The 25,199-nt window shown below is 46.5% G+C and overlaps 1 protein-coding gene across 5 annotated transcripts in view; it reads left to right on the top strand.

Moving 5' to 3' along the window:
- The first annotated feature begins 455 nt into the window (after nt 1–455).
- The window catches only part of LOC124994892 (mitotic spindle assembly checkpoint protein MAD2A-like), a 75,943-nt gene continuing 51,199 nt past the window's right edge, over nt 456–25,199 (top strand). For 2 of the 5 annotated variants that reach the window (XM_047567196.1, XM_047567197.1), the window contains exons 1-2: nt 456–605; nt 891–1,037. In XM_047567196.1, the coding sequence (XP_047423152.1) occupies nt 533–605; nt 891–1,037 (220 nt within the window). In that variant the 5' untranslated portion in view covers nt 456–532. Of the gene's footprint in view, nt 606–890; nt 1,038–6,531; nt 6,685–8,001; nt 8,689–8,714; nt 9,284–25,199 lie in introns of those variants that run through there. The other 3 variants (XM_047567200.1, XM_047567198.1, XM_047567199.1) reach the window with 3 other exon arrangements.

Below are 25,199 nucleotides of genomic sequence, written 5' to 3'. Positions count from 1 at the left end.
TCTCCACGGGCCGGACGCTGCTCCTGCTCAACTCCCTCGTCGCCCTTCGTCCCCAGCGCGGGGACACTCGGCAACTCTGGAGCGCAGCCAGCTCCAAGTAGCGGCCTGAAACCCAACCTGGTCCTGCTGTCTTGAGCAAAGGAAAGCGCCCCCAGGGGCCACCCCAAAGCCAGCAAGAGCCATTCGCAGCCCACGCGCCTGCGCAAACGGCCTCACAAGTCCAGGCAGAGCTGGGGCAGAGCTCAGGCCCGGCTGCGTGGGAGGGACCTAGAGTTCTCGCCTGCTGAGGGAGGGCGGCATTGGCCGAGCTCCGGCGTACGCGCGTGCGCAGGTCAGGTGGCGTGGGCGTGGCCTGAACGCTGGTGTCTGAACACAGCGGGTGGCGTGGGCGCGGCCTGAAAGTTCGCGCGTGCGCATGGCTGACGTTGTGGGCGGGGCCCGTGCGTTCGCGCGTGCGCGCTCTGAGCGCCCTTACTTTCGAATCGGGTGGCGGGAGCTGTGGGTTAGTGCTGGCTCTGGTCGCGCACTCGTTATGGCGCGGCAGCTGTCCCGGGAGCAGGGCGTCACCCTGCGAGAGAGTGCGGAGATCGTGGCCGAGTTCTTCTGTGAGTCGCGGGCGGGCGGCGGCGTGTGTGGCGGGCCGGGCGCGACCCGTGCGCGGCGGGGCGTTTCCCGGCGGAAGGGCCGCTGGCGTCGCCCGCTCGCCCCGCGCCGCAGGTGGGCTCGCCGGGGGAGCCTGCGGGCGGCGCAGGGCGGGCGCTTCTGCCGCAGCGGCTCGCAGGACGCGTGCTGGGAGCGGGTGCCCAGACCGCAGGCCGCGCGTTGCGCCTGCCCTGCCTCCGCAGCGCGAGCGGAGCGCCGGGCTCACCTGGGCGTCCCTCTCTTTCCAGCGTTTGGCATCAACAGCATTCTCTACCAGCGTGGCATCTACCCCTCGGAAACCTTCACTCGAGTGCAGAAGTACGGGCTCACCCTGCTGGTGACCACCGACCCGGAGCTCATCAAGTACCTCAGCAGTGTGGTGGAGCAGCTCAAAGGTGCGGATCGCTGCTGACGTGTCGGTGGCGTGCGGGGCCGTGTCCTGCAGCTGCCGGCAGTGTAGGTGGCGTGCGGGGCCGTGTCCTGCAGCTGCCGGCAGTGTCGGTGACGTGCGGGGCCGTGTCCTGCAGCTGCTGGCAGTGTAGGTGGCGTGCGGGGCCGTGTCCTGCAGCTGCCGACCGTGTTGGTGACGTGCGGGACTGTGTCCTGCAGCTGCTGACCGTGTCGGTAACGAGACGGGTCGTGTCCTACAGCTGCCGACCGTGTCGGTGACGTGCGGGGCTGTGTCCTGCAGTTGGAGGATGCACCCGTGGATTGCCACGGAGGAGAATAAAGTGGTGTCCCACCAGGAACTAAAGTGCCCCCCACCCCAAAAAATAATGAATAAGTACTTCTGTTGCAACACCCAGTATGCTTTTCTCATTTGTAAACTGTTTCCATTTGACTTTTTAAAAACTGTGCCTGTGATCCAATAAGCCTTTTATCTGTCGGCATTCTCTTGTGAGTCGGTGCTCATTCTCCATCTCTTTTCCATCTAGAGTCCTTACTAGTTTTTCTTCCATCTTTCTCTCCACCTGGGATTCTGAGTACTTTTTTTGTGTGTTGTAGGGTGTTTCTCCCCATTTGTTCTTCCAAATATTAGTTCCAAAAAGTACTTAGTGACCCCCTTTTTTTCTTTGAATTTTTAAATTCATTGATCATTGTTGTCTTCAGATTGTCTTTGTTTCAACGTAGCTTCGTTCTTTATACTATAGTTCTGTACTGATTTCAGTTTTAAGTTGATCTTCAGTGAATGGCCACCAAATGATTGGTGTGTCTCTTTTAAGCTCCATTATGTCCAGGTCAGCTGTCAACCCTTCCAACACATCTGCAGGAGTGGACTCTCCTATACTTGTGCAGGATTGGCTCAAGACTGACAAGGGAAGGTGTGCGCTCATTCCCTAGGATAGGTTTTCTCAAGCATAGCACTGCAAAAGTTTGGCCTGGATATTTATTGAATGTGGCCTGCTTTCCTGCCTATTTTGAGATGTTGCCTTAAACGTTAGAGATTTTCTTTGGACCCCCGGACTATTAGGAACCTGACCTGAAGTCTGCTTCAGAGAATTTCCTTCATTGTTAACAATTGCATAAAGGGTCACTTGTGTTTTCTCTGTATGTCAGAAGTCACATCAGGTTGGGTGATTCTGAAAGCTTGTGTCCAGGAGACTTAGCCAAGTGGAAGTGTGTCCAGAGGCTGGAAGTGCTGTGTGCACAGGCAGGAGGAAGCGCTGTGACCTTTTCTGTGGTTGTCTTTTGCACACTGTGATTGATCGTTAGGGCCAACAGCTTTTAAACTGGCTTGTCTGTAGTTCATTAGCTTATTTCACTGACTCCTACTGCCAAGCACGTGGCTATGAAGCTTGAGTCTTTGTGATTAGAGAGAGCATTTTGGGGGAGATCTGGATAATGTAAGTTTGGCTGTGAGCACCTGGCCTTGGGGTGTGTCTAAACTGTGACCTCCTCTTTGTTTTTCTCTTACTGCCGTAATGATGGCATTCCTCTGTAAATGTTTAGAAGTGTTTGTTGAAAGATTGAGCCTTTGAATGGTCATCTAGGAAAACTTCATGGAAGAGCCCAAGATATTTTCTAATTGGAGAGTAGGCAGGATGGAGGAGCGAGGCCACTTTTAGGAAGTTTGAATATCCATCTGAGTTGACTGAACTGCAGGTACCAGGGATTTCTTAGGATTGACATGCTGAAGGAATGTTTGGTTGAAATGTTAGTCAGTGGTGGTTGAAGGATGGATTGTGTATAGGGAAGTCTAGAGTGTTGGTCCTCAGAATTGAGTGTGTGGAATTTCCTGGGTATTTACAAATTCCTGGCTCCTAATCCTCCTTCCCCAAGGAGTCTAGTCCAGTCCAATTTGATAAGTCACTAGTGACAGGCAACTCTTAAGTACTTGAAATAAACTGCAGGTGTGAAGTACCAGATTTCAAAGACTAAGGGCAAAAATGTAAAATTTCACAGTATGTGTCCTACTTGATCACAAATCAAAATATATGTACATGCATTGGATTAAAAACATAGTTTCACTTCTTTTCCTTTCTTTTAAGTGTCTAGCAGGATATTTAAAATGGCACACGGGACTCGTATTCTGCTTCTGCTGGACAGGGCTGGATGCAGTATGGGCCAAGAGCGGTGTTTAACCAGTACCCCGAGGGATTCTGATGCAGGTACTTAGGCCACTGTTTGAGGGAGTACCTGTGAGAGATACCTCAGTATTCAGGGTGGGAAGCTGAGATCCAGGACTGAATGGTGCCAGAGAGGTTGTAAGAAGGGATTCATCAGAACAGGACACCTTGAGAGGGAAGCTGAGCTGAGGGTAGGGGAGGTGGAGGAAGAGTGAGGGGTCTTGGGCCAGGGTGGTGCCGTCCACGCTGTGGTAGAGAAGCTGCCCAAACTCGTCTGTTCTTGCGCTTCCCGGTGGCCACATGAGGTGCAGAAGCTTTGAGGACCCTGGGTTTGGACTTGACCCCTTCCTCTCCAAAGGGTGCACACTTTTCAGAGTGTTTCAGAGGCTTCTTTTGGGTTCTGTGAGTTTACTTTCTTCTCCATGTGCTGCAACCTCCTTGAGGTGTTTTGGGAAGGGAGAATGTGGGTGTAGGCTTCCTTTCTGAAGAAAAGCAGAGCTGGTAGCTAAACACTCACTCATAAGAGTTAACTGGAAAAATAGAAACAGGCCTATATTGCTCATTAGGGGTTGAAACATTTTCAAAATATTTTACTCAAATATATTTTAAAGCTAGAAACGTGGGATTTTATACTGAAAGAACTTCAGTAATGACCTAGTTAAATAGTCGTATTGATGAGGAAACTGAGTTCCCAAGCGGTTATAGTCAGTCTAAGATTGAAGTCTAGTTAGTGGAAGATTTAGTTGAGCATCTAGACTTCTTGACCTAGTGTCCTATTAAATTGTGTCTATTTGAAAACATAGCGAGACATGCTTTTTCTTCTGTAAGGTTTTTTATGGGGAAAAAAAGAACTGATTTAAGCCTAAGGATTTTACCCTCAGTACCCTCTGCACATGGTGTGGAGAAGAGAACATTGACAGACCAACAGTTGTGCAGCGCACAAGTCCCTGCAGCGGCCAGGAGGGGGCAGTGTGCACACAGCAGTCCTGCCTAGGCCTTCAGAACTGGGCCCCTGCTCCAGGGCAGCTTGCCCTGGGAAGGTTCCTGTCTCCAAGGGGCTCCTGGTGCCTGGCAGGTGAGGATGGGGGAGTCTTCATGCACTGCAGGACTGGTGTCCTTCACACAGGTGCGCACAGGCAGCCAAAAGCTGCAGAAACGGGCCGTGTGTTCTCACTGACGTTGAATTTGTGCGTTAATTGTTCTCATGGAGAAAGAAAACGTTTTAGGTGATCAGGTCGTTCTTGTCATGGGCTCGGGCGCATACCCATTAAATAGTGGGGGTTGTTTTATTTTTGAAGTCAACCTTTGAAACAAAGCAGTTTATTCTAAAGCTCATGAAACATGGGGATGTTGGTCTTCATGATGATTTAATAGGACTTTGATCTCCCAGGTTTTGAGAAGAAATCTTTTTGCAAGAAAGAAATTTAATGATGTCAGTTGGGGAATTTGCTTTGTAAAAAATAAAAATATTTTGTCATATAAACTTCGTCTTATTCTGCTTCTGTTCACTTTAAGTGAAGGACAATGATTTTGTCTATAATTTTGTGTACTGATTACCTAGGGTTCATTTGTAGATCTATGAATGTGTGTGTGTGTTTACGTGTGTGCACATGTGCATATGTGTGTATGTTTTCTGTTGCTTTATAATGAAATCGCCAAATATAAATCTCCTAAATCACCATTTTCTCCCATATTTCCTTCTGACCCCATGTCATATTATATCATGTGCTTATGCAAATATGTAATAACAAACCCCATGTTATGTATAACTGCGATACACCAATAAAAAATATGGTAAAAATAAACATACAATTAAAAATTATGATGCATGAGATAAGACCTGTTTGAAAAATACTTCCTACCACATCATTAGAAAGTAAATTTCACCCCACTCATCATATTAGCAGCTATATCATGACTCAAAAGGCAAATGTGCCTCTTTTTGAATCTTGGTTTAGTATCTTTGAAGGAGTGATTTGCAAGTCTGACACTTTAGCTTGTTATAATGTCAGGTGTTTTGTTTGAGGGAATTTTTTCTTTTTTTTTGTCATCAAACTGAAGTTTTGTTATAAAGTGAAAATCTGAACCAAAAAATACCTTGTTGATTGCTTTATTTCCATTTACCTGTGTTAGCATATATGAAGTTTTTATCGAAAAGGGCTTATTAAATTTCCATTTTTTTCTGGTACAGTTATGTGTTCTTATGAATCAATGAAAAGCTAATGCATATTTAAAAATTAACTAACCTATAACTTAGAAAAACTATAAATAGATTCGAAAAATCTATTTCCCAATTATTCAGCTGTGCAATGTGAATATTTTTAAGTAGTTCACACAAACGTGTTCTATATAATATGAATGTCTTTTAAAAAACCATTTATTTACTCCTTCTATTAAAAAGTCTTTTAAAAATAGAATGACTTGATTTTTCTGAAATCCTTCTAGCATGGTACTGGTTGTTACCTGTGTAGAAAGAGGCCCAATCTGGAATGGTTAACCTGCAGTAACAGATTTTTTTCCAATAATCCATTTACAAAATGGGCAACTGATGTGAATAGATGCTTCTCATAAGAAGAAATACCAGTGCCCAACAAATACATGCAAAATTGTTCCGTATCGTTAGCCATCAGGGAAATGCCTAGGAAAACTGGGATGAGATTCCGGTCACCCCCGTAGATCAGTGTTATCAAAAGCAACCACCGGTGCTGGAGAGGACAGCAGAACAGGGCTCGCTGCACCCCTGGGGATGTGGCCAGCACAGCCATCTGGGAGAGCAGCGTGCAGCTCCTCAAAACCAGGAGGTGGCCCTGCTGTGGGGTCCCGCTGCCTTTTGTCAGAGCACACGCAGAGGAGGTCAGCAGCCACAGGACACCTGCGTGCCCCATTTCCTGCAGCACTGCCCAGCAGCCGAGGTGTGGGGTCACTCAGGTGCTCATCAGCAGGTCGTGGGTGTCATGCAGCCAGGAAGGGAGGAGCCCTGCCAGGCGCAGTGAGCTGGCAGCTGGAGGACATGCCGCTCGGTGGGGTTTGGGAGGCGTTTGGAGATGCTTGGATGTGTGACTGTCCTCTGATGCGCCAGGACCTTCAAGGCCATGGTGGAGCTGTGGGTGTGCAGATGATGCCAGGCTTATGGCCACACACACATAGGGAGGTGGGGAGCCTGCGAGGTGCTGCTGGTGAGTACTCTATGGGACGAGCTCAACGGGCTAGAAATTCCAGGTAGAATTCCCAGGCTGGCCAGGCAAGGGAGAAACTCTGCCATGTTTCTTTGTTGCATTTGAGACCAAATTCCTCTTTTGAAGACCCTATCTTTGCTCTTCAGACCTAACTACTGATTGGATTGGGGCACATCCCTGATTGAAGGTAGTCTGCTTTGCTCAAAGTCATCTGGAAGCAACCTTCACAGAAGCATCTAGACCTGGGTCTGTCCGGACGGCTGGGCTCCTGCCCCAGCCAGGCTGGCAGGTACAACTGGCCATCACAGGGTCTCATTCTGGCTGGGCCCCTTTCTGACATCACTTCTGCAGGCAGCTCTGCTTGCTCAGCTGGCTCCACCAAATAGATCCAGCACTGGTCTGGGCTTTTATTTCATGGACCTGGGTTTGCTGCAGACCCACATTTCTGGATGGTTCTGTAGTCTGGAGAGCTCTGGACACCATGCCCATTCATGCCTTTGACCAGAACCTAGTTCTCCTCCTTGGTACTTGACTATGTTTCATAGGATGCAAGAGAATTTGAGACATCCTAGAGGACTGATTTTGAGAACATAACTACTTTCCTAAGGTAATGTCTGGGCCTTCATGGTTTGGATATATTTTGTTTTTCCATTTTTGAATGTATTAGCATTTACTAGGAGTTTCCAGTGACCTTTGCAATCTCTCCTCCAACAGCAGAACAAGACTCTCCAGTGCTTCACATTCCCACTAATTTTGGTTGGTTTCAATCTCAGTTTAAAATGTATGTAGTGTTCGTTTAGTTGAACATTTAATTCAGCATTTTTGTTTATGATGTTTGTAAATAAACTTGGCCTATGCTCTTTTGTCCTTGATTCTACCCTTTTCTTCCTCTGCCCATTTATGTGACTGTGTTGCTCTCTTCTGTCTTCTTACATGGGATGCCTGCCTGACTGATGATGCCCTTTGCGTCTTCATTTCTAGTATGTGCAGGCTGTTTGGAAAGGTGTGTCCAAACACTCCTCTCCTACTGCTTCAGCAGCTCCAGTGTTGAGGAGGGGAATTTCCATTATGGCCGATTCTGTATGCATTCTGAGTTTTACTAAGTGTTCTGAGACTTGACAAAAGTTTACAAATGTGGCTTTTCAAGTTTTCCACATATAAATGCTTTATTGAGATGATTTTATCACATCTTGCCAGAGAATGTTTTTTGAGATGGCTTCAAGGATGGGAAGATGTGTCTGCCAGGCTCTGTTCAAACCATCAGCACAGACTTGCTAGCTCCTGACTACTCAGTCTAACTGCCAATTGCTTTATCTATTTAGCCTGTAATACCCAAAAATGCCTTAGTAAGCTCCAACGTATGATCATGAATTTATCCTTTATTTCTTTTTTCTACCAATTTTCTCTGTAAGCCTCACAGCTATGTTTTGGTTCATATAGATTTACTATTGTATGATCATAAGATATTAGACTTTGTTCTTATTTTTTAATTGACAAGTAAAATCGTGTAGACTTAATGTGCATGTTGTTTCGATTATATGTGTACATTGTGAACGGCTACTTAAAACTAACTATTGTGTCCATTGCTTCACATACTTGCCATTTTCTTGTAACAGGAGCTTACATCTCCGCTCTCGGCAGCTTCCCAGTGCAGAACACCTCGCTTCTGTAGTCCTGTGCCAGACAGCACAGCCCCCAAGCTTTCTCCCCGCCTAATCCCAGGCTCCTTACTGACTCTTTCAAGGCTGCCTCTGTCTCGGGAGGCAAGGATGTGAAGAGTGCAGTGAGGGGCTGGGGTGATGCAGACAGTGCAGAGAGGAGCTCCTCCCAGCAGTCCATGTTGCCTGCAGCGTTTGGGGCAATTCTGGCTTTGAGAACCACGTGAACGGCCAGCACACTTGAAGAAGGAACTCATTAATTAAAATCAACCAGAATAAAGAGAAATTCAAAATAGAGCACAAATAGCTACCAATCACCCCCAGCTTATTAAACATGGAGTAGATAACCATACTGAAGGTGGCAAGGAAGCAAGATCTTACCTAAGTGACTTCGGAAAAGAGTATTTTTTTCTATGTATCCTAAAGCTAGAGACAAAAACCCATCTCTATATATTGTTCCACAGTTAGTAAATCTGTTTTCATAGGGTTAGAGTTCAGGAATTCTGGAGGTACGTAATATGTTTTGTAGGATTAAGCAAAATATCATAGATAATGCTGGCCAGGTGTCACTCTGAGAGGAACTGAAGGGGTGGGCCAGGAGAAAGCCCCTGTGATGATAGCAACTGGAGTGTGAGTCCTGGTTCTTAAGGGGTTTCGACATTTCTCTGCAGGTACGTGTGTGTAGACACATACACAGATGCGTGGAGGTGTACGTGTGCATGATGGGCACAGAAAAAGACATGGAGGTGCACATATATGTTTCCATGCATACATGTTTCCTCGGATGGTCCATTAAAGAACTGGAAGCAATCATGCCTCAGTTACGGAACATCTGTCCTTCACCGGGATCCTGGTTTCCAAATGCCATCCTCCCAGTCAGGGAGCAGGGTGTCCTTGAGAAGCAGCAGATTCCACAACTGGAGCAAGGCAAGGAAAAACAGACCTGGAGTGGTCTGTGGTGCTGGCAGCAGGGAAGTGTGGCGGGCGAGACCCGGGGCCCAGGGTTACACCACATGCATCCAAGATGGCGACTGGCAGAGAGCCAAAGGGCGTGCTGAATGCGCCTTGAGAAAAACAGGAAGCGTTTACCATTGGCTGTATGATAATCAGTTCGGCTGCTTAGCGCGTGGACAGGTATATCTTACATGTATGCTTGAGCTCGTGATCGCTTGACATATCTGATTACAATTGCTTATGCATGAGACTGCTGATATATTGAGGGTGTTATCCGAATAAAGCGGAAGCTACTTCCTAAACTTCTGAAGAGTATGTGTTGTTTGTCCCGCTGGTCGTCGGCAAGTGGCAAGTGGTGGCCCGTACGGGGAATGGTGAGCGCTCAGGTAAGTAATAAAGAAGAAAATTTTTCACTAGCACAGTCAACTAGCAGTCAACTAGCAGGTTTCCCTATTTGAGGAAACAGTAGCCTTAAAGTTTAACGGAAGGTTCCCCTAGTGAGGGAACGTGACGGAAGGTTGTCCTAAGAGACAGCGAAGGACGTCCTGTAGTAAATGAATATGTGTAAGGTGTTATTTGTGTTACCTTTTCTTGTTTGATTTCTGTTTGTTGTTGTGGTGATATGGACATTAGTTCATTTCTGTCTGACTTCCAAAAAACCAAAATTTCAAAACAGTTAAGAGAAGGGGAAAAGATATTAGAAACTGTAAAAGAAGAACAATCAAGTTGAGCTTCTGAAAGAGAAAGTAGATGTTCAGACCTCTGTGCTTCCGCCAGAGCAGTATTAACTCCAGAGAGTACAACCAATACCAACTTCAGTTGTCGGCCCATTGCCTAAAGGAACAGTGGGACTAGTTCTGGGGAGGAGTTCTTCTGCTTTAAAAGGATTAAATATTGTCCCTGGAGTTATAGACCCTGATTTTACAGGAGAAATAAAAATCCTTGCTTCTTCACCAAGAGGTGTAGCAATAATAGCTCAGGGTGATTGCATAGCACAATTGTTGGTCTTACCCAGCTGCCATGATTAATATCCATCAAAGAATATTATTAGGGGAAATAAAGGATTAGGTTCTACTGACCAAAATATGGTCATGTTAACATTGGATTTAAAAGATAGACCCATGACAAAGTTAGTGATAGAAGGCAAAAGTTTTGAGGGCTTATTAGATACTGGAGCTGACAAAAGTATTATCAAAATTACAGAATGGCCCAAAGCCTGGCCACTTCAACAGGCAGATCAGACTTTAAGGGGATTGGGTATAGCTTCCAATCCTAACAAGAGTGCAGCCATATTGAAATGGAAGGATGAGGAAGGTTATAATGGTACCATCCAACCTTATGTCCTTGGACATCTCCTGGTAAACTTGTGGGGGAGAGATATCATGGAACAGATGGATTTACATCTCACATCCGAGATCCCATACAGTAATCTAAAAGCTAATCAAATGATGTTAGCCCAAGGACACATATGGGGAAAAGGTCTTGGGAAAAATAGTCAAGGACCTACTTCACCCATTTTAGTTACTCCAAAACAAGATAAAAAGGGATTGGATTTTCATTAGGGGCCACTGAAGCAATTAAAATAACATGGAAATCTGATAAACCTGTCTGAGTCCCTCAGTGGCCCCTCTCAAAAGACAAATTAGAAGCGGCCCAGCAATTGGTTAAAGAACAACTAGAGGCCAGACACATCAAACCATCCACCTCTCCTTTCAACACACCAGTATTCATAATAAAAAAGAAATCAGGAAAATGGAGGCTATTGCATGACCTAAGAGCAGTAAATTCTATAATGGAGCCCATGGGACCTATTCAATTAGTATTACCTACTTTATCGACTATCCCAGTTAATTGGGCCTCCATTGTAATTGACATAAAGATTGCTTCTTTTCCATTCTGTTACATCCCTCAGACACCAAAAGGTTCTCATTTACTGTGCCCTCAATAATAGCTCTCCTAATAAAAGATATAAATGGATAGTCCTCCCACAAGGCATGGCCAATAGCCCCACTATGTGTCAAATATATGTAGGCAAGGCTATTGAACCCATATGCCTAGCAAACCCTCAACTTTTAATCTATCATTATATGGATGATATTTTGCTGGCTCATAAGGAAAAACCTGTCTTAGAGCAATGTTATAATTCCTTACTAAAGTCACTGGAAAGATGGGGCTTACATATTGCCATTGACAAAGTACAAATGACAGACACCAAAAACTTCCTGGGATCTATCATAAATGCAACTATGGTTAAACCCATAAAAATTACCGTTCGGGTGGACAAACTTAGAACTTTAAATGATTTTCAAAAACTTTTGGGTGATATTAATTGGATTAGACCTTACCTTCATTTACCCACCTCAAGTTTGGGCCCCCTGTTTAATGTTCTTAAAGGTGATTCTAACCCCCTTTTTAAGCGGGTGCTTACCCCTAAGGCTCGAACAGCTCTCAAGCTTGTTGAAACAGCTATGGAAAAGGTTCATCTTGATCGTATTGACCTAGCTAAGCCTTTATCATTCATTGTCTTGGCCACAAATAAGTTACCCACAGGAGTGTTTTAGCAAAAGGGTCCTATTCTATGGGTTCACATGAATTATGCCCCTAACAAGGTCTTATCTTTGTTTACTGAATCTGTGGCAGAATTAATCCTTAGGGCGTTAAAAGTATCCCTTTCCACCTTTGGATCACATCTCTCGACAATAACTACTCCATATATTACTGATCAGATACAATATCTTATTAATAATTCAAATTCATGGGCTATAGTCTTTACTAGTACTTCTGCTGTGTTTGATAATCATTTGCCATCTGATCCTCTTCTCCAATTTTGGAGTCAACATCCTATAATTTTCCCTAAAGTCACCCAAAAAGAACCTATTATAGGAGCTACCCTTATATTTACTGATGGATCAAAAATGGTATGGGTGCTATTACTATAGATAATGTTACAGAAACATTGCTGTTTAATACTCTATCTGCACAACAAACAGAACTATTAGTAGCTATAGAAGTATTCAAAACCCACCATGAGCCTTTTAACCTATTCTCTGATAGCAAATATGTTGTTAATGCTGTTCAAAATTTAGAATTAACTGGTCTGATTTCCCTCACCTCTACTATTACTAAATATTTACAATGCTTACAAAAACTTATCTGGGACAGAAAAGATCCTTTTTTTATTGGGCATGTTCGGGCTCATACTGGCCTTCCAGGTCCTCTAAGTTTACACAATGATTTAACAGACACGGCCACCAGAGACCCACACATCTTTAATACGCTTGAAAATGCAAAAACTTTTCATTCCAAATTTCACGTAAATGCTTCCACTCTACGTACGCGCTATAAAATTACTAGGGCAACAGCTCGGGACATAGTCAAGTCTTGTGCTAAATGTGCTACACTTATTCCTAACCCCTCGTTAGGAGTAAATCCAAAAGGGCTTCAGCCCAATCATATTTGGCAAGTGGATGTAACTCATTATTCAGAATTTGGAAAACTACAATTCATTCATGTGTCTATTGATACCTTTTCAGGATTTATTATGGCCTCTGCTCATACTGGAGAAAAAACCAAAGATGTAATAACACACTGTTTACACTCTTTCTACATCCTGGGGGTTCCCAAACAAATTAAAACAGATAATGGTCCTGGATATATGTCCCAGGTCTTTAAACAATTTTGTTCCACCTTTGGTATTCAACATGTCACAGGAATTCCCTATAATCCTACTGGAGAAAGCATTGTTGAGCGTGCCCATTTAACGCTTAAAAACATGCTTTATAAACAAAAAGGGGGAGTGGGGGCATCAAACAGATCCCCAAAAGACAAATTATCTGTTGCCTTATTCATCTTAAATTTTTTAAATCTCGATTCTGAGGGCCGATCGACTGCTGACCGTCATTCAGAGCCTAATAAAAAACATCTACCTCAAGTGCTCTGGAAGGACATTCTATCGGGACAATGGAAAGGCCCGGATCCAGTGTTAATCTGGACACGAAGATCTGTTTGTGTTTTCCCACAGGACGCACAATCGCCAATTTGGGTGCCGGAGAGATTGGTCAAGGCCTCAACAGAGACCCAAAAACAGGAAGAAGATGAAGTTGCTTCTCCCGCTGATGGTGTTGGCGATTTCTCACCAAGTTAATGGAGGAGACACGCGTGAACTATGGGGATAGTAAAGACGTGGCCCTATCCTGTACCCCTTACCAAATCTTCTATTCTATATCCTCCTATTTTTACAACAATTGGCCACATTTCTCCAGTCTGCTGTTCAATGGGGAAAAGAATGGTTTGGGTTTTTGTCTGGGGGAGGTCTATTGTGTGCTGTATCTGTTCGGTGCATATAGTGTTTATACAAAACGCGTGTACATGGGCGCAGAGAAACAGCCATTATTCGCCAAGCTCTCGTCGCAATTGATGCTGGCTCATCCCCCCAAGGCTGGTTAAATATGCTGGATCGGTAGTCAAAGACGGGTAAGATTCATGGGGAGCTCATACCAACCTAAGACAGGAAATGAGGGCTAGAGCCTCATTGTCCAATGACAGGTAAGGATGGTGCTCTGCCATGGACAACCTAAGATAGGCACGGTCTCTTTTATAAACAGAAAGGGGGAAATGTTGCGGGCGAGACCCGGGGCCCAGGGTTACGCCACATGCATCCAAGATGGTGACTGGCAGAGAGCCAAAGGGCGTGCTGAATGCGCCTTGAGAAAAACAGGAAGCGTTTACCATTGGCTGTATGATAATTAGCTCAGCCGCCTAGCGCGTGGACAGGTATATCTTACATGTGTGCTTGAGCTCGTGATCGCTTGACCTTTAATAGGATTGGATGGACATATCTGATTACAATTGCTTATGCATGAGACTGCTGACATATTGAGGTTGTTATCCGAATAAAGCGGAAGCTGCTTCCTGAACTTCTGAAGAGTATGTGTTGTTTGTCCCACTGGTCGGCGGCAAGCAACAGGGAAGGATGAAGATGCACCGAGGCACACGGGTCCACCAGAAGGGCAGCTGATGGCCAGATCTGGGGCACAGAACAGAACAATGTAGACAAAGTGGGTTGTGCTACAGAACGAATCTCCATGAGTCCACACTAACAGGGAGGGTGAACTCTCTCCCTGTAGTGAGAGTCGGCTGGTAAGTGCACAATGAAGACTAGTAGGCCACCTTTTGGCAAAGGCCACCACCATGGTTTCCAGTAAGAATCATAGTACATTTGAAAATGAGCATCTGGAAGTGTGAGAAACTGCATGGACACCTACTCTCAAAGTACCCACAAAAAGCAAATTCGTTTCAAGGGAAAACGTAGGAACTAAACAGTGGGGGACCCCTGGTAGACACCACCTTCACCAAATGTCACTCATGATGAGACCCTGTGGCTGGTGTCCCTGGGGCTAAGCTCTGATTGAGGCCAACTTCATTTCTGTGACATTTCTGCCAGGGTGCACACAGGAATTCAGTCCTGAGGCAGCACAAGCAGAGCCCCGGCAAGCGGAATGGCACTGAGTGTCTGATCTTCAAGTGCCAGGTTCTGAAAGATGGAGAGCAGGGGCTGTCCCAGATTGGAGGACACAGAGACATGACTGTAGTGTGATGTGATCCTGACTGGAATCCAGCATGACTTTGGGGGACAACTGTCAACATGTGAGTCACATCTGTAGGTTGTTTGATACCATCCATTAATGTTAGATTTCCCCACGTTGATCATTGTGCCGTAGTCAAGATGTTAGTATTTGTAACAGCTAGATGGAAGGTACGTGGTGTTTCTTCTACAGTTTTGCAGCAGTTTTTAGGGCTGAAAAGTACATTTTTAATTAAGAGAAACCAAATTTAATTTGAAAGAATTTTTAAAAATAGAGCTGAGAGCCATAATTGAGAAATGACAGAATGCCGACCATGAGAGAGTAATTCAGGACATGATGAAGGCTGGTGTGGCTTCCCAAACTTCCAAGGAGCAGATGAGTTGAGGTGAAGCTTTCTCTTTCAAAGCATGGCAAAAGTGTGCATCTCTCACTTTTCTGTAGGACATACATTATCTTAGTTTCCAAATATGGTGAACTACCAGGATGTGTGACGTTCATCAATGCTGGAGTTGTTCAGGATCAGCGTTGGCTGAGACCAGTGGCCACACCTGGTCTACTCTGCCACCAGATGGACTCCAGACCTTTCCCAGTTGCTCAGAGCCACAGCACTAGATCGAGCCACCAACTTAAACCAGTTGGAGTCACGTGCTTGTTTCAGGGAAGTTGAACTGTTAGGGGATGGACAGATCATAGTCCTCTCACTAGATCCACTGGAGGAGACAAAACCGTTGAACTGTTAGGGGATGGCCAGATCATAGTCCTCTCACTAGATCCACTGGAGGAGACAAAACCAAAGTGCAGATGACGTTAGCCTGTGGTGGACATGCGTGGCGAAGAAGCCTGCGTCCCGAACTGGGCCAGTCGGCCACTCCGCTGGCTTTGTGACTGTCAGCTGCACAGCTGCCCAGGCTTGAGAGGACCCGTGATCCAGGCAAGGCAGCCTGTTTGCTGAGGCTCAGTGGCTGCTGGTTCTCCTGCGCATTCTCTCCCCAACTTAGCAGGAGGGAGTTTCGCTTCTTAGCATTAGAATTGCTTGACTTTTAACTGAGAATACGCCAGATATATAAGCTGGCTTAAGTATAAGGAAGAGTTCTCGGGACTCCTGGCTGTGGCTAGCCTGGAGCGAGCTTTCATGAGGCTGGGTGCCGGGGTCCAGCCCTAGCAGGGGGCGTAGTGGTCACAGGTGATGGAGGAGGCGTCGGCGAGGTGGAGAACAAAGCAACACAGACTCAAGGAATGGATGCTAAGTTCTAAATTTTATTTTTCCCAGCCAGCATTTTATACATTAAAAGGTTGACAGTTACGCATTTTTCCAGAACAGAAAAAGATCACAAGGAAAAATAACAAAAATATCTTGTATAATCATTACTAGACCAGGCAATGAAGTATTCTAATTATTTTTAGTAATTGCTTACTTGTGATAACCTATAACTAAACAATAAGACATATTAATATTGCTTAACTAATCATAAAGGTTAAAGCAAGTTCAGCAGGGTTGAGTAAATGTCAGTTGTGTGGCTACTGCTGTGGTTAATAAGGGCTAGACAGTTTAAGCTAACAATAATATGACATCACCGTCCACTGTGTGAACTTAACATTGAGGAACTTTTTCTCCAGGGGATAGGTGGCCAATAATATTTACAGCATTCTGTAAATCCTAATCTTTAAGAAATTGAATATCTTGAACTCTTGTATGTATGCTTTCAAACCAGATTATAACATGTCCTGATTTTACATCTAAATATCCCGTGGGAGATAAAGGAGGGTCTAACTCCAGGGACCTTAGAGGCATCCCTCTGTAAGGATGTCATGGCTTTCCATTAATTAAATAAGCATTGTCATAAGGTGTTTTAACTGTAGAAACTCTATTTTCTTTATTTCTTCTGTATCTGTTAATCATTCCTGATGGGGTTGGAGTTATTCACCTACATACTTCAGGTCATCTGAGAGTAGTCAACAGGGATCGGCAGCTAGAATCTATTTTTGTATTTTCTCATAACATTCTTGGTTACTCAAAGTTTCATTACAAATGACTAAATCTGAAATCATTGTTCCATTAGAATTCTGGTTTTTATGTTTTAACCCTGGTTCTGTTAAGACCCCTGTTTCAGGGAAAACACATAAAATATTAATAGTAAACCTACACATATTAAACAAGCAAGGAAGGAAAGTCCGCAACCGAATTCGCAATACGATGAGACTTTGCAAACACCTTTATTACTCAGCGGAATCCTTGTCAAACACTGAGGGGAATTGCAGGTGGCGTAATAGATGGGGAGTCTGGGGCGACTCCCGAGGCTCCTACCAGTTCTCTCCTGCAGGGGCAGGTGGAGAAGATCACCAGGCACCTGGGCAGATTCACGACTGTGGGTCTCAGAATGGCCCAGCACCACTCTGCAGCCCAGCATGCTTCTCTCCACTCCCTCAAGAGGCCACTCCTTTGCAGCACAAGAACATTTTCTCCAGCTCATTTACCAAAACCCGCTCACTTCTGGTCTCCTGAGCTTCAGCTTCTTGTCCACTGTCTTCATCTTTGCCATTATCGTCACATTCATGAACTCAACACCATATGGGTGGTGCTGATGGCATCTTGCCATCGTGTCCCACAGCTCCACTCTTGAGGGGCACACACTGGCCCTGATGGCCAGCACCTCATTGCCACAGAAGCTCCCAGCATTAGGTTCTGGCACAGTTGGACCTGGTTGAACAGTTCTGTACACTGCAGTGTTGTCTCATGATGTTCCCCCAACCCTGCTCCTCTCTGTGTTCCCCAAAATAATGCCAGTCACCTCCTTGCATTCTGTTTCCCCACGTTCTTCCTCCTCTTCCCGCTTTGACTTCTCCCTTCTCTTCTCATGTACTGGTCTCACAAAGCCCCAGCTCTTCCAAAGTTATGTGCTCAACCCTGCCTGAATCCGAGCAGCTGGATTTAGCGGAGGAGAATACACCACTGAACACGGTCTCCAGTTGATTTCCCCTCCCACACTGAGAGGGCCAGCTCACACCTAATTCTCAAACAGGCACTCGATGAACATTTGTCAAATGGGTGGACATGAATTTGGATGTCCTTCAAAATGTGGAGCAAAGTTTCTAATAAAATATGTTTCACAATTCTATCTCCAAACTTCTAACTCCCTAACGGTCTTGACAGCATTAAATTCAGCACCTGTCACCAGCATGGTGTCTGAGCAGGGTCTAGCATGGTTGCTTGACATGCACACCTGGTTTAAGGGTGGTGGATGGAAGAGGCTTCTTCCCAAGATTCCTCCTTGCCCTGGTGCGTCTTTCCTGACGGTTCAGCCTCGCTGCCTTCCTGGTGCTGGGTGAGCCAGGTATATCAAAGAAAAATTGCCTTGATTAATTCACATAGCTAGACTTTAATATGCAAATCAAAGGCCTTAATTAACCTGCTTGTAAAAACTTCCACGAACAGCAGCATTGGTGTGGTTCGTTGTTGTTGTTTTGTTTCTTTTAGAACTGCTCTTACCTCTCCGCCTTCCCAGGCACACCCGAGGTTAGGTCTCATCCTGCACCTTTCCTTCCGGCGCCCCTGAACCCCCTGTCGGCGCCCAGACCTCAGCTCTTGTTGGTTCCCACCTTACTCTTGCTTTCTGCTCCCTACACACACGCGCCCCTCCCCCTGCCCCTGCCAGAGTCGGCCCTGGAGGGCATGCAGTGCTTTCTCAGGACCTTCCAGGAGCTTGTCTAAGTCAGAGGAGGAGCCTGAGAGGACCCGCGGCAGGTGGGACCAGAGCCCTTTGTCGCGCACCTCTCCATTCCTGTGCCGCCCTCTCTGGCCCTCCTGACAGGGCGGGTCCCTCTCTCCTCTTGGGCTGGGCGCTGCTGGAAGGCTCTTTCTCAAGCCGGTGCGGCTAGCTTCCTCCACTCTTGCTCAGGGGGCCTCTTCCCAGTGAGGTCTGCCTGTGAGGAGTAGAACCAGACCCAGACCCTCACCCTTCCACCCCGTCGCCCCGGGGCCTCTCCTCGGCATTCCGTGAGCACCCTCCTTGTCTCTGTGCACTCTCTCCTTGGAAGGCACGACTCCAAGAGGAAGCTTAGTGTCGATGTTTTCACTGTATCCTGAGTTCCCCGGAGAGCGTTTGGCCTTTTGAATGTGCTCCACAAATACTTCTTGCATGACCAAATGACCGTCTTGGAAGCCATGGGATGCTAGCGTGCCCTTTGGATTCCTATGACTTGAGATGAAGCAGTTTTGTGTGTGAAGGTTTTCGTGGTAAAAGTTGCCCTAGGTTACAATGATGTCACTGGGGGTCTGAATTTGCACATTGACAATGATCTTTAGAAATTTTTATATTAGTAATCATGGTCATCCTTCCAGTGTGAAGAGAATAAAGTTCCATTAAGAATCTGACAAATCTTTGTCACCATGACTGTCAGTGGCTGTTGTGCATCACTGTTAATCTATCTCACACATTTTCTAGACAATGTGTGGGTCACTTTCCAGATCTGGTCCTTGCGCTGTGCCCTGGTGACATACATAAGTCACTGTCCCAGCCACTGAGAAGTAATTGGCAATGCTGCTTCCACACTTAGAGGTGTACTGAAGAGTCATAAGGTCACTCTGCAGGCGCATAACATCAGGAGAAGACGGAAGCTTGGCGTGGCTGAGGCAGCGAGTGAGTCCACAGCAGCGGGGGAATGCGGGGTCACAGAGGGCCTCGTTCCGATGCAGGAGGTTAGAAAGGAACGGGGCAGACCTGGTGCAGCTCACTCCTCAGCAGCATCGCTCTGCTACCCTGTGGAGGACCGCAGACACACAGGACAGGGCCAGGAGACCAGAGGACAGCCCTGGAGCAGGTGGTGGCAGGACTCCTTCACATCACCGCTGGGTGTGCTGGGGGGTCTTGTGGGGCCTGAGCGGAGTCCTGGTCACCCCAGGCACTTCACCCGCAGGGGAAGGTGATGTTTTTCTGAGTCTGCAAGGCTTGATGTATAAGATTTTGTGCAGAGGAGAGAAAATTGGGAGCTTTATTTTGACTTTTTAAATTTTGAATAGACATGGATAAATGAAGCAATTGCCTTATAGCTTATAATTGGTTTGATGTGTTTGTTCTTAGAGATTTAGAGTGATTGTTCTCCAGAGAGCAACTGAAGTAATGTTTAAAATTGGTAAACATAAAAATTTTAATATGAACACAAGAGGAAAGGCTTTAATTAAGGCGGGGTCTGATAAATTTTCCTGGTAATGATGACTTTGACATCGTGACATTTCTCTGTGAGGATGATTAGAGACAAGAAAGGAGGCTGGTTTCAGAGAGTCACAGTGGTCATTACTGGAGACAGTGAGCTGTTGAGAACAAGCTCAGTTGTGACCTCCGCTCGCCACTGGGTACTTGATCAGACACCAGATGCAGGTGCCCGCTGCTCGCTCTGTTGCCATCTGCTGACTCAGTGTCCTGGCTAAAGCGTGGCTGTCCCTACTCCAAAGAAGATGGATGGTCCCACCTTGGCCGCTAAGCACAACCCATTTTTTAGAACATTCTGTGACAGCTTCCCCCAGAAATTAGACTGCAGATCCACCTGCTTGCTCACCGTATCGTGGATCATAAGAACAGGAGAAAACCCCATCCCTGAGTGTCCTCAGGAGAAGTGACTGAAGATGGTTTTTAAAGGGGAACCAGTAGTTTTGACATGGAGCAGCTATGCTAATTCTAGTGCAACCGGCAACCCCTGGAAAATCTCTTGCTTATTTCTCTTAGAGATGAACCCTGGTTAAGTAGAAATTCATATTTTTTAAAAAGACAGAGAACAAGAAGTATGTTATAAAAAGGAATCTTTTAAATTCTTATCAATAGAAGGGTGTGAGTAAATTTTGTTTTTTAAATTCACAAATGAAGAATATAGTTTTCCAGTTTGCAAGGAGCTAATATTAAAATTAAAAAAATTCTTACCAAATTGATCTCTAGCTATTTCTGGTGTTTCCCACAGTTTTATCGTGCTTTCTAATAGGGAAATTTTTGCCTTGGTTTAGGTAAAACAAAGGCTTCTTAATGTTTGGGGTGGGGTCTTTTCAAGCCCCACTCGGGGTTAGTCTCCAGGTCCCTGAAAGTTGGCTGGGATGAATGCCTGGTAGAGAGAAAGACCGACTTCTGCAGAGGCACACACCCTGCTCCTCACAGTTCCGCGCTGTGCACACGAGCCTGAAGGCTGAGATTCTGCAAGCCCTGCCATCTGTCCAGGAGGAGGCGGGTAACTTGATAAGCTCTGTCACAGGCTGGCCATCTGCAGTCCTGCTTCCCTATTTGAGCTCTGACTTCCTAGTAGGAAATCTGTTCAAACGCTTTCTCAGGTCACCCAGTGCTGTAGGCTGTCAACTATTTTAAAACTAAATCAACAGGGCAAGGTTATATTGGGAGAAATTCCCTGTTAAGCAGAGAAGGGTCCAGGTGAACGCTTTGGAAGGTTATGCCCGATTGCATAGAATGAGGTATTGTGCACTTCAGGGAAAAGATGCTGATAATTGGAGCTATCGACCCGTGAACAGATTGTGAAAAGTCACACTCGACACACAGAAACTGATTCTGAAACAGAAACGGAAACCGTCAGCGAGTTTCATCCCGGACTGAGATAAGCCTGCGGGGCCACGCTCCTGGGCGAGTGCTGGTACCACGCAGCCTAAGCAGAACGCGCTGCGGTTGAGTGACAGAAGACGACTTCCGCAAGCCCTGTGGCCCAGGTGCACCACACACCAATGTCCCCTCGATACCCAGAAGTGAATCGCTCACGAGACTCAGGACACACTCGCACGAAGGGCAGGCCTCTGAGAGCTCGTTCCATGGTGCGCCTCACAGAGGACCCATTGGTGTTTGTGTGTGAACTGGTGCCATAAAGATGGCAGGCGTCCCCCAGCCACACCACCCTCTGCAGGAGTCTGGGTTGGCTTCCCTGCTTGTGCTCATGAGCAGCACAGATGCGCCACACCGCAGGCCAGCCCGGATGCTCAGCCCTGGGAGAATCATCCAGGCATCTGTGGCTTCAGCACCAGAACCTACTCTGACTGGGGCAGCAACTGTGGGTCGGAGCCATCATGCCTAGCAGGGGCACAGATGGGGCGAGAGGACCACCGCTGGAGCCCTTCCCAGCCACTCTCCTGCCTCTTCCAGCATGAGTCTTGCTGCTCCCCTGTCTTAGTCAAGCTCTTTGCCGCTCTCTCTTTTTAACCTTCACATCTTCTAGGCCTCTCCTGTCTTCCAGAATCCCTTTCTGCCTGAGTGTCCCTTAATGACTAGGAATGACAGTATGCATCTTGTCCTCCTTCTAGACTCAGAGTGCCTCCAGGTGCACACTGTCATCTGTGCCTCATTGAGAGCCCATGTAACCCATAATACACTCAGTACATTTTCCTGAAGTCTGTCCTGGGGATGGCCTTCTAATTTCAATATTGCACTCACTGGGCTCCACCAAAGATGGCTAGTAGATTGCATTTGCCTGGCTTGCTGGAGCTGGCCACATGAAGACCTGGGAAGGGACTGAGCAGCAATGCCTGCACGTTCACAGGGGATGGGGACATGGTGACTTACCCAGCCTTGGCTCCCCAGGTCTGGGTCACCTTACCCTGACTTGGGTGCAGAGGGCTTCAGTTCCCACCTACACAGATCTGAAAGACCTTGCTGGAGTGGTCTTCCATGACCTTTCACAGCACGATACCTGCTTCTGGCTCCACTTCTGTAGGGTCAGTGAGTATTTAGACCAGAAGGGCAGACTCTGCTCCAGAGACTGGGATGTGGGCTGAGTATAGCACCAAATGCACATTCACTTTTGGGACAGGTCTTTAGACTTTGCATAAGACCATGCTTTAAGAATACAAGCAACAATGAATTTTGGCAAGGATGTGGGGAAAAAGGTACACTCATACATTGCTGGTGGGAAAGCAGTATGGAGACTCCTCAGAAAACTTGGAATGGAACCACCATTTAACCCAGTTATCTCACTCCTAGTTTATACCCTTGAAATCAACATACTACCGGGACACAGCCACATCAATGTTTATTGCAGCTCAATTCACAATAGCTAAGCTATGGAACCAACCTAGATGCCCTTCAACAGATGAATGAATAAAGAAAATGTATACACATACATACACACACACATACATACTCACACAAACATACACACACAGAGACACACACACACACGGTGGAATATTACTCAGCTTTAAAGAAAAACAAAATTCGGGCACTTGCTATTAAATGGATGGAGTTAGAGATTATCAAGCTAAGTGAAATAAACCAAACCCAATAAACCAAAAAACGGATGTTTTCTCTGATATGTGGATGCTAATTCACAATAAGGGGGTGGTGCTAGGGAAGAATAGAGTTACTTTATATTAGGTAGAGGGAAGTGAAGGGAGGGGACGGGGTGTGGGGGAAGGAAGGATAGCAGAGTGAAACAGACATTATTACCTCACATACATGTGTGACTGCATGACCGATGTGGTCCTGCAACATGTACAATCAGAAAAATGAGATTACACTCCATTTATGTATGATCTATCAAAATGCATAAATGCACTCTACTGTTATGCACAACTAATTAGAACACGTAAAACAAAGAAATTGAAAAAAAGAAACTGTCCCCACTTCCAGTCTGTACTGATGGGACATTTAAAGGTATCCAGCCTCTACAAGGAACCAAATCCATTGCTATGGACAGTGTTCCGAGTTAGTGTGTCCTCCCTGAGCACAAGCTGAGGAGCCCAGGGGTCCGTCAGGTGACCATCGCCTCATTACAGTCCCAAGCCTGTGAGTTCTGGCTGCAGAAGCGCCAGCAGCGTGCCCCATGGAATCAAGCGTGTTCTGTGGCAAGCCCACCACCCAGAAAGGACTGGGCCAGGGACAGGTGCCACAGCCTAGCGACCCGCAGATGTTCCGCTTCATGCAGAGGTCCAGCAGGCCCAGCTGCCGCTCCTCCAGGGTTGCTGGAGGCTCCTCCACGCCCACGTGGTTTCCCTCCTGCGATCGAAATCAGTCATGAAAAAAATCAAACATGAAACTTGGACACTTACTTACAAAGAATAGGAAAAACAAACGCAGGAAAAGTACAAAAATAAGCACAGAAATTTGAAATAATAATAGTGCATACAAACGAGTCGCTGGTCTCACTGAGCTATCAGTGGACGAAACAGAACATGTCCCTGGTCACTGGTGTGCTGTGGTCCCTGCTGCTGCTCTGCAGGGCTCTCCCAAGACTGCCGGTTCCGCCTGCCCTTCCTCTTCCCTTTGATAGGCAGGCAGCTTCTTACATACATTTGCTTGTTTTTCCAACTGTTGTTCGTGTAAGTCAGCCTAACGGCAGAATGATTTCCTCTTTTGAAGGTGTGTGCTACGTTCACAAGAACTTTTGAGGGGTTTTGGTATGGCTTATGAGGAGTGCGGTACAGGATTCATAAGGATCAAGCTTTCTTTGTGGACACACTGGCTGGTTAAATTTCTCTCAGGGACTCTGGGGAGTCACGGGGACACTGAAGGGTGACTCTCTGGGGCCACGCAGAGGCTGGCTCCCCTTCAGCTGGTGCACTAGGCAACCGTGGGCACCACTGCCCTGGCCTTTGCAGTTTTTTGGCCTGGACTTCAGCATGCAGACCCGGCCTCAGGTCCGCATGAGCACAGATCTGGGCACATGCTTAGCACCTCTGCCGTCCCTGCCCACCCAGCCTCATTCACGCTGCGCAGGCTGCAAGGGCTGACCTCTGCTCCCACCTGGAGGGCACTGTGTTTATAGCTGCATGACTTTGACTCCATCTTCTCTCCAGCAGAGTCGAGGGGGAGGGGGAGGCGGGAATCATCTTGGAACTGACCAGGTCTAGCTCTTCCTCCTGAGGACTGACCAGTGAGATGACAAGCTCACAGACATCCCAAGTGAACGTCTGCAAATGCAGATGGGTCCATAAAGTATGCTTTATGGGAAGCCACGGCATCTGCCAAGCCCCTTTCTAACCTCAGGACTGCTCAGTGGGCTGCGGTGCTTTCCGTGACAGCGGGCATGGCTTTGACTGCCACCGAGAGGCTGGAAAGATGGCAATCCAAGTGCCCTCGCCCTGTGGATGGTGGAACTCGTTTCAGGGTTATTTGGCGCAGGCATGCGTGCTTGGTCTGCCTCCCTTGTATCCTCCTGTTTAAATCCCGAGGGCGTTGGGCATCTGGTCTGTAAATGCATTTAAACAGGAACTGTTTCTGCATTGGAACTTGATTTGAAAATAGTCATTCAGCTGTCACTTGAATTCTGTGACTGTTTTACTTGGCGGTTTTCTTTGACTCACCAACTTGTTCTTCGTGTCACTTACAGTCTGCAGCTTTGCCTTTGAGTGTTCTCTTGCTGCCACAAATCTTCCCACTCTGCCGTCCCCATTCGAGTTCTGGGTCTTGCTGTGTGTGACTTTGACATCAGCTTCAATCTGCGCTGATATCTTGGTTGATACTGAGGGTGAATCCTGCCATACGCCTGGAGCCGCACCTTTATCCAGGGTGAATCTGTCACGGCATTGCTGAATGCTCAGCACCAACCCTAAGGCACACTTTTATAAAACTGGGTCATTTTTCTGAGACTGGGCCTTTGTGAAAACTGATGTTGGGGTGTGGCTCAACTGACCAGGTGTTC

This window comes from Sciurus carolinensis, chromosome 10 (assembly GCF_902686445.1).
Source record: "Sciurus carolinensis chromosome 10, mSciCar1.2, whole genome shotgun sequence".
In the NCBI taxonomy this organism is placed as follows: domain Eukaryota; kingdom Metazoa; phylum Chordata; class Mammalia; order Rodentia; family Sciuridae; genus Sciurus; species Sciurus carolinensis.
This window is presented reverse-complemented; position numbering and strand designations above follow the sequence as displayed.